A 12511-nucleotide genomic window follows, 5' to 3' on the forward strand; every position below is an offset into this window, starting at 1 on the left:
AAAGTATATGTGAACTGCTGTATGAAAAGTGAATTTACTCTGTAAATCTTCACCCAAATCCTAATTAAAAAAAAAAAACAAAACAACCCACTGATGATTAAGGAATAGAAGAACAAAAAAAGAACATACACATATTCAAAAATTTTAAAATAATTTACAACCCTCTATCTGAAACCACATTTTTAAATGATAAAAGTATAGTTTTTAAGCCATGTAATTTACTGCTCAAAATGCTGCCTATACTTGGGACAGAATCAATAATTCTGAGAAAATCATCTTAATATAGTAAATTTCTGTGACTTTAAACCTAACCAAACCTACTGCCGTCAAGTCAGGTCTGACCCATAGCAACCCGTCCTTGGGTTTGCAAGGTGGTATCACTACAGAAATGACGTTAGGTCATCTTAAAACATGATTGTCCTCTGTAAGGAATATGATTTATACAACAGATGACACAGTTGGAATTGGGGCTCCCCAGTCAATGGGTATATCTGGTGGATTCAGATTTCCCTATAATTTTATTTCTGTCTACAGAAGCACTAAATTTAATCCACTACCTGAGGTTACACTAGTCTGGATATGCAGGTAATGTAGCACTTTGAAAGTTAGTGTCTTATGTTTTTTGAATCTCTGGGGCTTAAAAAGTTAAGGTAAATTGCAGTCTACATGTAAATTAGCAACTTGTTCTTGATAATGGATATTAGAATTGATGTTAGAACAAAGTATAGAGACTCAGCAAAATTAGAATTTGACTTGGCTTTTACTTGAGTTTGAACAAGTACTTGGAGGCAGATTCCTTACTAAGTATAGGAATTCTTTGTATATTATGATGGTGCCTTTTTTTTTTTTTTTTCTTTTAATAAGGGTAACTCTTTCTTAATAAGCTGATAACCTGGTGATATAAACGTTTTATCGACAACTGCTTTTGTTGTGAAGGATGCATCTATAGTCATTCTTATTCTGCCACCACCTTTCTGTCACAGAGATGTGGGAAATTGTGGTTTGCTTTTCTTTGAAAACTTTAAGTTCCTATTCTTAAAAGTACCCCCCCCCCGGGGAAAAAAAAATGACTTAATTCATATTTTCTTGGCTGACAGCCTGTGACTGCAATGGCCGATCACATGAATGCTTCTTTGACCCTGAACTATACCGTTCCACTGGACACGGTGGCCACTGTACCAACTGTCAGGGTAATACAGATGGCGCCAACTGTGAGAGATGCCGAGAGAATTTCTTCCGCCTTGGGAACAATGAAGCCTGCTCGCCATGCCACTGTAGTCCTGTTGGTAAGTAACAGGCAGAGTCTGCTTCACCCTGATGGGTTGAAAAATAAAGAGTTCTCTGTAACACTCCAAAATAAAGTTTCCTAGGCATTTGCACAGTTAAGTATGGAAGTGTGTCCATTATTTTAACATGTAAATAAATGATTCAGGGTCTAGCCATAACCTCACCTCTACTCTTTAACCAAGCTAAACTTTCAGGTAATTTTCTAATGTATATAAAAGTGTGGGTTTTGGTCTGAGTAACAGTTTTGTAAATAATTAGCAACAGGATCATAGAGGCCATTTGAACTTTGGTTGTAAAAGGTTAGCTGCTTTGTGAGTTTCTCCTTGTTAATAATTTTGTTTAGTCTAATCTCCTGTGAGGGCTGGGCTGTGTTCAGAGATTCAAAGTACTCTTAGTCCCTTGTACTTTTTCAGGAGTTTGAGCTTTATTTTAAATTCTAGTGTGGTCCTTAAGGAGCTTGTGCTTACTTGACAGAGACATGACAGGTTCTGTCTGTAATTTATCACGTGGTACAGGGTAATTTGTAAAGATCTAGTGGCACCAAACAGTTAAGTACTACGCTTCTAACCTAATGATTGGCAGTTTGAACCTACCTAGCGGCTCCTGGAGAGAAAGACCTAGTGATCTGCTTCCATAAAGCATACAACCAAGAAAACCCTGTAGGGCGGTTCTACTCTGTCACATGGGGTTGTTATAAATAGAAATTAACTTGACAGCACCTAACAACAATAGGGTGAATTGAAACTGTTTTTTAACATTGATGTTTTTACTTACATATCTGGTCTGATTGATAGTTGACAGTGGTACTCATCCTAACAACAAGGTCTTTGAATTCTAGGCTCTCTGAGCACACAGTGTGATAGCTATGGAAGATGTAGCTGTAAGCCAGGGGTGATGGGTGACAAGTGTGACCGTTGCCAGCCTGGATTCCATTCCCTCACTGAGGCAGGATGCAGGTAAGATGTTTTAAAAGCACAAGAAGGGTGCAGAATCTAAAAGTAATCAACTCATAATGAGCGCTCTTGTGGCTTATCTGCAGCAGTATGAGCATTTTTTTCCCCTCAATAATCATCAATAAAATTCAAGACTTCTAGCTGTCATGATGAGTCAGGAGGGATTTGGTTTCTACAGAGAATGATCAGAGTTTTTAATATTTAAATGGGGTGAATATCCCTGATTGAAATCAAATCCAAATATAAAAATGACTTCAGGATTCGTTTTATCTATTGTGTATTCCTTTTTAAGAAAGTAAAAATATATTAATATGTAAAACAGAAGGTTGACTTTAAGAGTGGGACTTATTTTCTCCCTCTTCTTCTTTCACTTTATTTTTATTTTATTTATTTATTTTTGCATCCAACAGGCCATGCTCTTGTAATCCTTCTGGCAGTATAGATGAATGTAATGTGGAGACGGGAAGATGTGTCTGCAAAGACAATGTTGAAGGCTTCAGTTGTGAGAGGTAGCCCATTCTTTGTCTAGCTGTATTGTATTTTCTTTGCTGTCATATTTTAAGTAAAAAAATAACTGTGTCTCTATCTCTTTCAGGTGCAAACCTGGATTTTTCAATCTGGAATCATCTAACCCTAGGGGTTGCACACCCTGCTTCTGCTTTGGACATTCTTCTGTCTGCACAAATGCCGTTGGCTACAGTGCTTATTCTGTAACCTCTACCTTTCAGATTGGTAATTCAAACATTTTATTCTCCCCCAGAACTGTGAAATTAGACTTTTTTTTTTTTTTTTTTTTTTTAAGTAGTACCTCTGAGGGTTTTTTGATGGAGGCAGGACTCAATATTATTCAGTATACATGATTTTTCTTGTTTGGCTTTTTCACTTAATGGAAATACATACATGGTTTTAGAACATATCCAGTGAGTAGAAAGGTTACATAAAATCAAAATATAGCTTGAGGGATGTAGCATATATAGGTACTATTACAGAATCCATTTATTCAAAAAACTTACTGGTGACCTTCTATATGTAAGATGCTATCCTTTTATATAGAACTTTCGTGGTTATGTTGTTGTTGTCTGCCGACTCCCTGAATTCATGATGTTTACAGTGTAACAGCATTTATATTTTCATTGTCTGGTTCCAGATGAGGATGGGTGGCGTGTGGAACAGAGGGACGGTTCTGAAGCATCACTTGAGTGGTCCTCTGAGAGGCAAGATATTTCCGTCATCTCAGATAGCTACTTTCCTAGGTACTTCATTGCTCCTGGTAAGTTAGGTTAGGAAACAGTCTGGCTGGATGTGTTTTTTTTTTCCCTTTAATATCTCATTCTTACATTCTTGCACACCATTGTTTCTGCATTCCAGCGAAGTTCTTGGGCAACCAGATGTTGAGTTATGGCCAGAACTTCTCCTTCTCTTTCCGAGTGGACAGGCGAGACACTCGCCTCTCTGCAGAAGACCTGGTGCTCGAGGGGGCAGGCCTGAGAGTATCTGTGCCCTTGATTGCACAGGGCAACTCCTATCCCAGTGAGACCTCTGTGAAATACATCTTTAGGTAAGACCATCTTCTTTGTAAAATCTGACTTGACTAGAATCATGAAAGTGGTTTCTTTATCTAAGCATATCTGGCCTAGAGGTATATGTTAAAGTCAAGGTGACTTTGTAAAAGAGGGAGCCTTCCCTGTGTTAGCCTTTACTTTTTCCAGTTGTACTGTTAGACCACCAGTCTCCTTTCTTACCTGGTTAGGTTGTCAGGACATTGCATTGTTGGGGGCATAAATGAGGAAGAGATGCTTGCTCAGAGCCCAGGATCATCCTTACAGAGGTTAATATGGCCTTCTTTCCCTCCAGGCTCCATGAAGCAACAGATTACCCTTGGAGACCTACTCTTACCCCTTTTGAATTTCAGAAACTCCTCAACAACTTGACATCTATCAAGATCCGTGGGACATACAGTGAGCAAAGTAAGTTATGATATAATTTAGGAGAACTGCATGAGAAGATAGGAAGAAGGATCCATAATAACACAAAAGTTTCTCACTAAAGTCCTAATGCTGTAACAATGAACTTGAAGTGGTAAAAACCATCTTATTATATGTAAAAATAATATAATTATATGTAAAAATAATGCCGTTTTAAAAAATTACTTTCTAGGACCTGGGAAAATTTTGCTAAATTCAGTAAATAGCATTTTTCATTCTTAATAAGCCTGTTAAGGTTACATTGCACATAAATAGATGCTTCTAAAAAGCCTCAGAATAATTCTACTGATTCAAGTTGCTTAGCCATCTTTTCTTTTTACTTACTGCAAGAATTATCAAGCCTTTTTAGCTATTGGCTAAATTTTCAAAAACACATTTACATTTGTTTTAATTTTAGTTGAACAAGGCTATTTTTAAAATGCCTTCTAAGGTTCTTTACCTTTTTCCCACTATAATTTTCAATGAGGACCATTTTCTTTAGAAAGGTACAGCTGTTTGGGGGAGGTAGAGTCCCATCGTGGTGTGGTGTGGTTTGGGGAGTGGCATCAGTAGCTTGGGTGTGTTAATTTTTTAGATGCCTGTGGGAATATCCAGATGAAAGTGTCTTGTAAGCAGAAATATGGTTCTGAAGGTTAGAAAAAAGTTGGGACTGAAGACCTAGAATTGGAAGGTTGTCAACATAAGGATGATAATTTTTAAATTTGGAAATATGACAAAAAATAGAAATATTCTTTCTATATTTTTAATAGAGAAGAGAACTGAATCCTGGAAAGACAGTTAGGGACCATGCCCTGAGACCCAAGGAAGAAAAAGAATTTTAAAGTAGAAGATACAATAAACAGATTCAGAAAGTTAGCACCGTTGGATTTGTAATTGGATGATTAAGCATCTTAGTTCTTTTTAGCAGATGGGAAAGAAGTGGTAATTATCTTATTTGCTCATATGCTTGTCTATTTTCTCACACCTCCTCTCCAAATAGGTGTTTACAACTGCAGAGACAAAACAGCTGGTCCCCACTCTGAAAAGTGTAGTGATGGGTACTATGGTGATTCAACCATGGGCACCTCTTCTGATTGCCAACCCTGTCCGTGTCCTGGGGGCTCAAGTTATTACTCTTTTTTTTTTATTTGATGTTGAGACTGAAGTTGGATTGTGATGCTTGAAGAAGAATTAAAATAAAGGCTGTTGTTTTTGAAGTCTGGCTGTAAGGGAAAGAAAAGAGATGGACTATAATTTGAGAATAGGAACAAGATTGAAGGAAATCTATTCTTAGAATGGGGAGACTTAAGAATGTTTGATAGAGTTAGAAACACTTTAACCAATGGAGATGTATCTCATAATTTTACTGGGCAAAAAAACCCCATAAACATCAAAAGTTAACTAAGTTCAAGGTAATAATAGAAGAGATGTCCTTTAGCCTTAGGTGGTCAATTTCTAAATAAGTTACATAAACAGCAAGTGATATTTATAGCATGGGGAAATACACTTTAACCATAAAACTGCAAGAGGCTAGAGTGGAATGCTTGCTTTAAAAGGAAATCATATATTGTAAAGAATTTCCCTCCTGTAGACAATTCCTGCTGATGCTATACAGCGCACCACTGGGTTGAATGAACCACTGATGCTAGCCATATAAAATTTTCCCTATTTTTATTTTCTTAGAGAAATAGGAAAGCATTAGTACAGCGTTTGGCCTAATGGCTTTGTTATAATTGCATAGTTGTCAGAAGTAACCCCGTGTGGTACAAATAGTTGGCGTTCTTGGCTACTAACCAGAAAGGCTGGAGGTTTGAGTCCATCCAGAGGCACCACGGTTTAAATAAAGGCCTGGCAATCTGCTTTTGAAAAATCAGCCAGTGAAAACCCCTTGGAGCCACAGTTCTACTCTGACACTCATGGTATCAACCATGAGTCAGAATTGACTTGATGACAACTGGTTTACTGATTTTTACTTGGTTTTGCTGTTCAATGTAGGGCAAAAACATAACCTGTTACTTGGTGACAGGTGCTTTCCCTACTTTGTTATCCTTGAACTCTATAGGCAGTACCTACTTCTATAGCAAAAGAATAAACACATCGTTTAATGGTTACAGTCTGCCCCTGATTCTTGCTCATATCTCTTCTTCCCCCAAATGAGTGCCCCATGCTTTTTATTTTTCACATTGATGATTGGAAGAACTGTGATGCTAGCAAATTCAGGTGTGTGTGTGTGTGTATTTAAAAATACAAGTTTGCTTTACCACCACTTGACACTTAGCACCATACACCACATAATTCTTCTAAATACTGTTTTCTAATTTTCTTGTTCAGTGGATGATTTAAACCTACTGGCTGGTTTTCCCTGGCATTTTGGATCTGGTTCCTCCTTAGCTTTATTGAGTTTCCCTGAACTTTTGGAAAACAGAAGCCAGCTCATTGATTCTCTTCTCCATACCATATGTAGGTACTGGGTATTTGGATGATGTCACCATGCCAAGTGCTCGTCCTGGGCCTGGGGTCCCTGCAACATGGGTGGAGTCCTGCACCTGCCCTGTGGGATATGGAGGGCAGTTCTGTGAGATGTGCATCTCAGGCTACAGACGAGAAACACCAAGTCTTGGACCATACAGTCCCTGTGTACTTTGTACCTGCAATGGACACAGTGATACCTGTGACCCTGAGACAGGTAAGAAGATGATCTGTGGCAGCTGCTGGATCTTATTTCTCTTTAGCAGATGGGAAGGAAGTGGTAATTGTCTTATTTGCTAATACACTTGCCTGTTCTCTCACACCTCCTCTCCAAATAGGTGTTTGCAACTGCAGAGACAACACAGCTGGCCCCCACTGTGAAAAGTGTAGTGATGGGTACTATGGAGATTCAACCACGGGCACCTCTTCTGATTGCCAACCCTGCCCATGTCCTGGGGGCTCAAGTTGTGCTGTTGTCCCCAAGACAAAGGAAGTGGTATGCACCAATTGTCCTACTGGTACCACTGGTAAGTCTGCTCTCTTCTTCAGCTTTTAGTGTTCCATCCTATAAAAAGACTTTGGGAAGAGAATTTGGGGTCTTTTGTTTGTTTAGACTTATTGTTTGGTTCAATAATTATGGGTTTTTTGGTAGGCAAAGTTCTGTAGGAAACATTTGCTTTGGAGTCATAAAATGCATATCAGATGACTAGTTGACTAGTAATAGCTAACATTTACTGAGTGTTTGTTAAAGTTGTTGTTGTTGTTATGTGCCATCGAGTCAGACCCGACTCATAGCGACCCCTCCTTAGGTTTCCGAGGCAGTATCACTATGGAAGTAGATTGCCCCATCTTCCTTCTGAGGAGTGGCTGGTGGGTTTGAACCAACAGCCTTCTGGTTAACAGTCAAGTGCATTAGGCACTACGCTACCAGAGCTTGTTAAAGATCATGTACTATTCTAAGCACTTGACATGTTCTGCCTCATTAATCCTCCTAACCTTGTGAGGTAGATACTACCCTTATTCCCATGTTACAATGAAGAAAACTGAGGCACAGTGACATTAAGTTGCACCACTAGTCATTGGTTGAGCTGGGATTTCAACTGATGTAGTCTGGTGCCAAAGGCAATGTGTTTGATCACTACTGTACAATATACTGTCTATCATCAGCTGAGAACCCAAACTTGATTTTCAGTTAACGGGTTTTTCCTGGGATTTGTGATATAAAGGTATAATTTTTAAAATGAATTGATTCTTTAAATAGTCCTTTTAGTGCATTAGAGCTCATCACATTTAGTGGGAAAATACATTTATTTTTTAAAGCCTTGGATAGGCCTGTATTCCCATCTTGTGTGTTTCTTTCTTTTTGAAAGAAACCTAAAGCTCAGTCTTTCCTAGCAACTCTGAGAACTGCCTCGGCTAACTGAGTGAGGAGACTGAGGCTCCCCGCCCATCAGATTGCTCTCCTTCCATCAACTTTAGTCTCCATGTCAGTGGAGAAGTTCTGACCATGCTTCCGATACAGCCTTTTGACTCCATTACAGGCTTCCTTTTCAAAAGATACTTCTGCAGAGCAAGAATATAAGTTTAAAAAAAAAAAATAACACCTAGCTGATAATCTTTATTGCTTGCATTTCATCAAAATATTCTTTAATCATTAAGAAACATCAGAACATCCCCCCTTCTTCTACTACTCCATTGGTCCCACAAGGGAATTGTGACAGTCATTTGCTTAAAGGATTGTTGTTGTTATATGCCATCAAGTCAGTTCCAACTCATAGTGATCCTTTGTACAACAAAACAAAACCCTACCTTGTCCTGTGCCATCCTCACAACTGTTGCTATGCTTGAGTCCCTTATTGCAGCCACAGTGTCTGTCCATCTCATTGAGTGTCTTCCTCTTTTTGCTGACCCTCTTCTTTACGAAGTGTGGTATCTTTCTCCAGGGAATGGTCCCTCTTGATAACATGATACAAGTGTGAGAGATAAAGTCTTATCATCCTTGCTCCTGTGGAGCACTCAGGCTATATTTCTTCCAAGACAGATTTGTTCATTCTTCTGGCAGTCCATGGTATTTTCAGTATTCTTCACCAACACCATAATTAAAATGAATCAATTCTTCTTGATCTTCCTTATTAAATTGTCCAGGTTTTATACGCTATTGAAAAGACCATGGCTTAAGTCAGGTGCGCTTTAGTATTCAAAATGACATCTTTGCTCTTTAACACTTTAAAGAGGTCTTTTGCAGCAGATTTGTGCACTGCAAAACATCATTTCATTTCTTGACTGCTGCTTTCATGGTGTTGTGGATCCAAGTAAAATGAAATACTTGACAACCTCAATCTTTTCTCTATTTATCATAATGTCACTTCTTGGTCCAGCTTGAGGAGTTTTATTGTGTTTATGTTGAGAAGTAATCCATACTGCAGGCTGGAATCTTTTATCTTCATTAGTAAGTGGTTCAAGTCCTCTTTGCTTTCAGCAAGCAAGGTTCTGTCATTGCATGTCACAGATTGCTGATGAGTCTTCCTGCAATTCTGGTGGCTTGTTCTTCTTCATTTAATCAAGCTTCTCAGACAATTTGTTCAGCATACAGATTGAGTAAGTGGTGAAAGGATACACCCCTGATGCTCATCTTTCCTGATTTTAAACCATGTAATATCCCTTTATTCTGTTTGAATGACTGCCTCTTGTTCTATGTACAGGTTCCTCATAAGCACAATTAAATGTTCTGGAATTCCCATTCTTCCCAGTGTTACCAATAACTTGTTGTAATCCATACAAATGCCTTTGCATAATCAATAAAACACAGATAAATATCTTTCTGTATTTTCTGTTTTCAGCCAAGATCATCTGACATCAGCAGTGATATCCCTCGTTCCATGTCCTGTTCTGAATCTGGCTTGAATATCTGGCAGTTTTCTGTTGATATACTGCTGTATTTTTTTTTTTAATTATCTTCTGTAAAATTTTACTTATGTATTTTATTAATAATGATGTTTGATAATGATTTTCATTCTGTTGGATCACCTTTCTTTGGAATGAACACAGATATGTATCTCTTGTAGTCAGTAGGCCAGGTAGCTGTCTTCCAAATTTCTTGACATAAACGGATGAGCGCCTCCAGCACTGCATTCATTTGTTCAAACATCTCAGTGGGTATTCCATCAATTCCTGGAGCCTTGTTTTTTTTTGCCAGTTCCTTCAGTGCACCTTGGACTTCTTCTTTCACTACCGTTGGTTCTTGATCATATGCTACCCCATGGAATGGTCGAATATCAACCAGTTCTTTTTGGTATAGTGACTGTATATTCCTTTCATCTTCTTTTAATGCTTCCTATGTCATTCAATATTTTGCCCATAGAATCCTTCAGTATCACAACAAAAGGTTTGAATTTTTTTTCTTCAGTTGTTTCAGCTTGAGAAATGCTGAGCATGACCTTCCCTTTTGGTTTTCTAACTCCAGGTCTTTGCACATTTCATTATAATATTTTACTTTGTCTTCTTGAGCTACCCTTTGAAATACTCTGTTCAGCTCTTTTATATCATCATTTCTTCTGTTTGCTTTAGCTACTCTTTGTTCGAGAGCAAGTTTCAAAGTCTTAGATCTGTTTTTCTTTTCTTTTCTTTCTAATCTTTCTAATGACCTTTGCTTCTCTTCATATATGATGTCCTTGATGTCTTTCCACAACTCGTCAGGTAGTTAAACAGATAAGGAGTGGAAATGAGTGTAGAGTTTACTTCATATTTCTGACTCTTTCCTGCTTCCTTTTAAACAGTGGCTCCACACAGCCTCATACAGATAGAGTTCTCATACCCACCCCCTTGGTTCCAGCCCTCCTGGGTATCTTCCCTTAGATGTGCCAAACTCTTTGACTCTGGACCTATCCATCAGCTGTTCTTTCTTTAGAGTGTTTTACCTCACTTTCTCTTGCTTAAACATCACTCTTATTTTTGGCCAACTCCTGTCTATTTCATGGGCCTGGGTTTAAACATCACTTCCTCAGAAAGTCTTTCCTCAGTGAACCCTCTCTCATAACTACCTGAGACTACTGGAACCCCTTACTCTGCAACCATAGCATGTATAGTAAGTATTCCTGCTTGCTGTGTTTACTTTTAGAAATAGTTAACAATTTTTCTTTTATTTCCTCCCTCCCCCAAGAAAAAAAAACAAATGCACTACTGTCAAGTCGTATCTGACTCATAGAGAGCCCTCCTTGGGTTTCCAAAGCAGTATCACTACGGAAGTAGATTGCCCAACCTTCCTTCTGAGGAGTAGCTGGTGGGTTTGAACCACTAGCCTTCTGCTCAGCAGTCAAATGCCTTAGGCATTATACCACCAGAGCTCATATAGATAGATAGATAGATAGATAGATATAGATATAAATATAGATATAGATACAGTTGATATGTTTTGCTATGTAGCAAAACATATACCAATTTACTTTTAACACCAGTTCAGCTGTTTCTACATGTACAATTCAGTCACATTGATTACACTCGTTTGAGTTGTGCAGCCATTCTCACCCTTATTTTCTGAGTTGTTCCTTCCTCATTAACATAAACTCACTGCCCCCTAAGTTTCTTACGTAAGTTTTCAAGTTGCTGTTTTCAGTTTGACCCTATATAAACCAAACCAAACCAAACTCACTGTCTCGAGTCCCTTGGGTTTCTGAGGCGGTATCTCTACGGAAGTAGATTGCCTAGTCTTCCTTCTGAGGAGTGGCTGGCTGGTGGGTTTGCACCATCAGCCTTTTGGTTAGCAGTCTAACGCCTGAAGCAGTATGTCACCAGAGCTCCTGAAGAGCATAATGCACAAGGCAGATTGTTTACTAGTTATTATCTGGTTTTAAGAAGACTTCAGGGAATATTTTTTATTTAAGGTTTAAATAAAACCTTATTCTTATGGGAATAATTTTAGGGTTCATCCAGCCTCCAGGGCTCCAAAAAGTCAACAATGACATTTTTGATTGAAGATTCTATAGATGAATCCTGACAGAAGGGGGAAAATGCAAAACAGAACTTCAAGTTCTCATGAACCAGACTTTCTAGGTGTTTCTAGGAGTTTTACTTAGGAGATCTTGGAAAATGTTATATAAATAGTCAGTCACTAGCCAGATGTCTCTCACCCAAGATTTGTGAAATATATTTATTTTGTAAGTTACCACTTGGTTTGAAGGAAATGGCCTTTAGCAGTTCTTGAGGATGTTAATTAGGATGTAGAAGTCTGTATGAAGAACAGTATAGACCCAGTTTAAAAGACAAGAATAATAATAATAATGCCATCACTCTTCTACCCTCTATCTTTGTTTTCATAGCACTTTTTAACCCATGATGTTTTTATCCTTATTCATTTGTTTATTGTCTGTCTCTTCTTCAGCCCCCCAGCCTCCACCCCTGGTTTAAGCTCCATGTCTGTTTTATACATTTTGATTCACTAACATCAGTGCTTAGTGAAAATGTATGTTGAAGGAATGCAAATTTGAGTCATCCTCGTTTAGAAGGCTATTTAAAAAATAGTAATTTCTGATCATTACCCAGATCTTCATAGTATGCTTTTACATGTAATATATCTTTGAAACAATCTTTTGTGGTAATATAATAGCAATAATTAATATTCCTTTTTCAGAAATTTTAGGGTATATCTTTGGGAATACAAAGATGAATAAGGGATGGTTCCTACAGTTCAGAGGCTAAAAGTATGGAGGGAAACACAGATAATTATAATACACTATGGTGTAGTATATCCCTCCTGAATTTAGAGATCATCTAAAGAATAGATTTGATGCATTGAACACCAGTGACCGAAAGCCAGATGAATTATGGGAAGATATCAAGAAC

General features: G+C 38.1%; 1 protein-coding gene across 1 annotated transcript in view; it reads left to right on the forward strand.

Moving 5' to 3' along the window:
* Window positions 1-12511, forward strand: part of LAMC1 (laminin subunit gamma 1) — a 200308-nt gene that overhangs the window by 155083 nt on the left and 32714 nt on the right. The window contains exons 5-13 of the mRNA XM_007937662.2: window positions 1098-1286; window positions 2126-2243; window positions 2651-2749; window positions 2836-2972; window positions 3388-3510; window positions 3609-3798; window positions 4095-4207; window positions 6669-6890; window positions 7012-7200. Coding sequence (XP_007935853.1) covers window positions 1098-1286; window positions 2126-2243; window positions 2651-2749; window positions 2836-2972; window positions 3388-3510; window positions 3609-3798; window positions 4095-4207; window positions 6669-6890; window positions 7012-7200 — 1380 coding nt within the window. The remainder of the gene's footprint in view (window positions 1-1097; window positions 1287-2125; window positions 2244-2650; window positions 2750-2835; window positions 2973-3387; window positions 3511-3608; window positions 3799-4094; window positions 4208-6668; window positions 6891-7011; window positions 7201-12511) is intronic.

Source organism: Orycteropus afer, unplaced genomic scaffold (assembly GCF_000298275.1).
Source record: "Orycteropus afer afer isolate SDZICR_OR568_19922 unplaced genomic scaffold, OryAfe1.0 scaffold00043, whole genome shotgun sequence".
NCBI lineage: Eukaryota > Metazoa > Chordata > Mammalia > Tubulidentata > Orycteropodidae > Orycteropus > Orycteropus afer.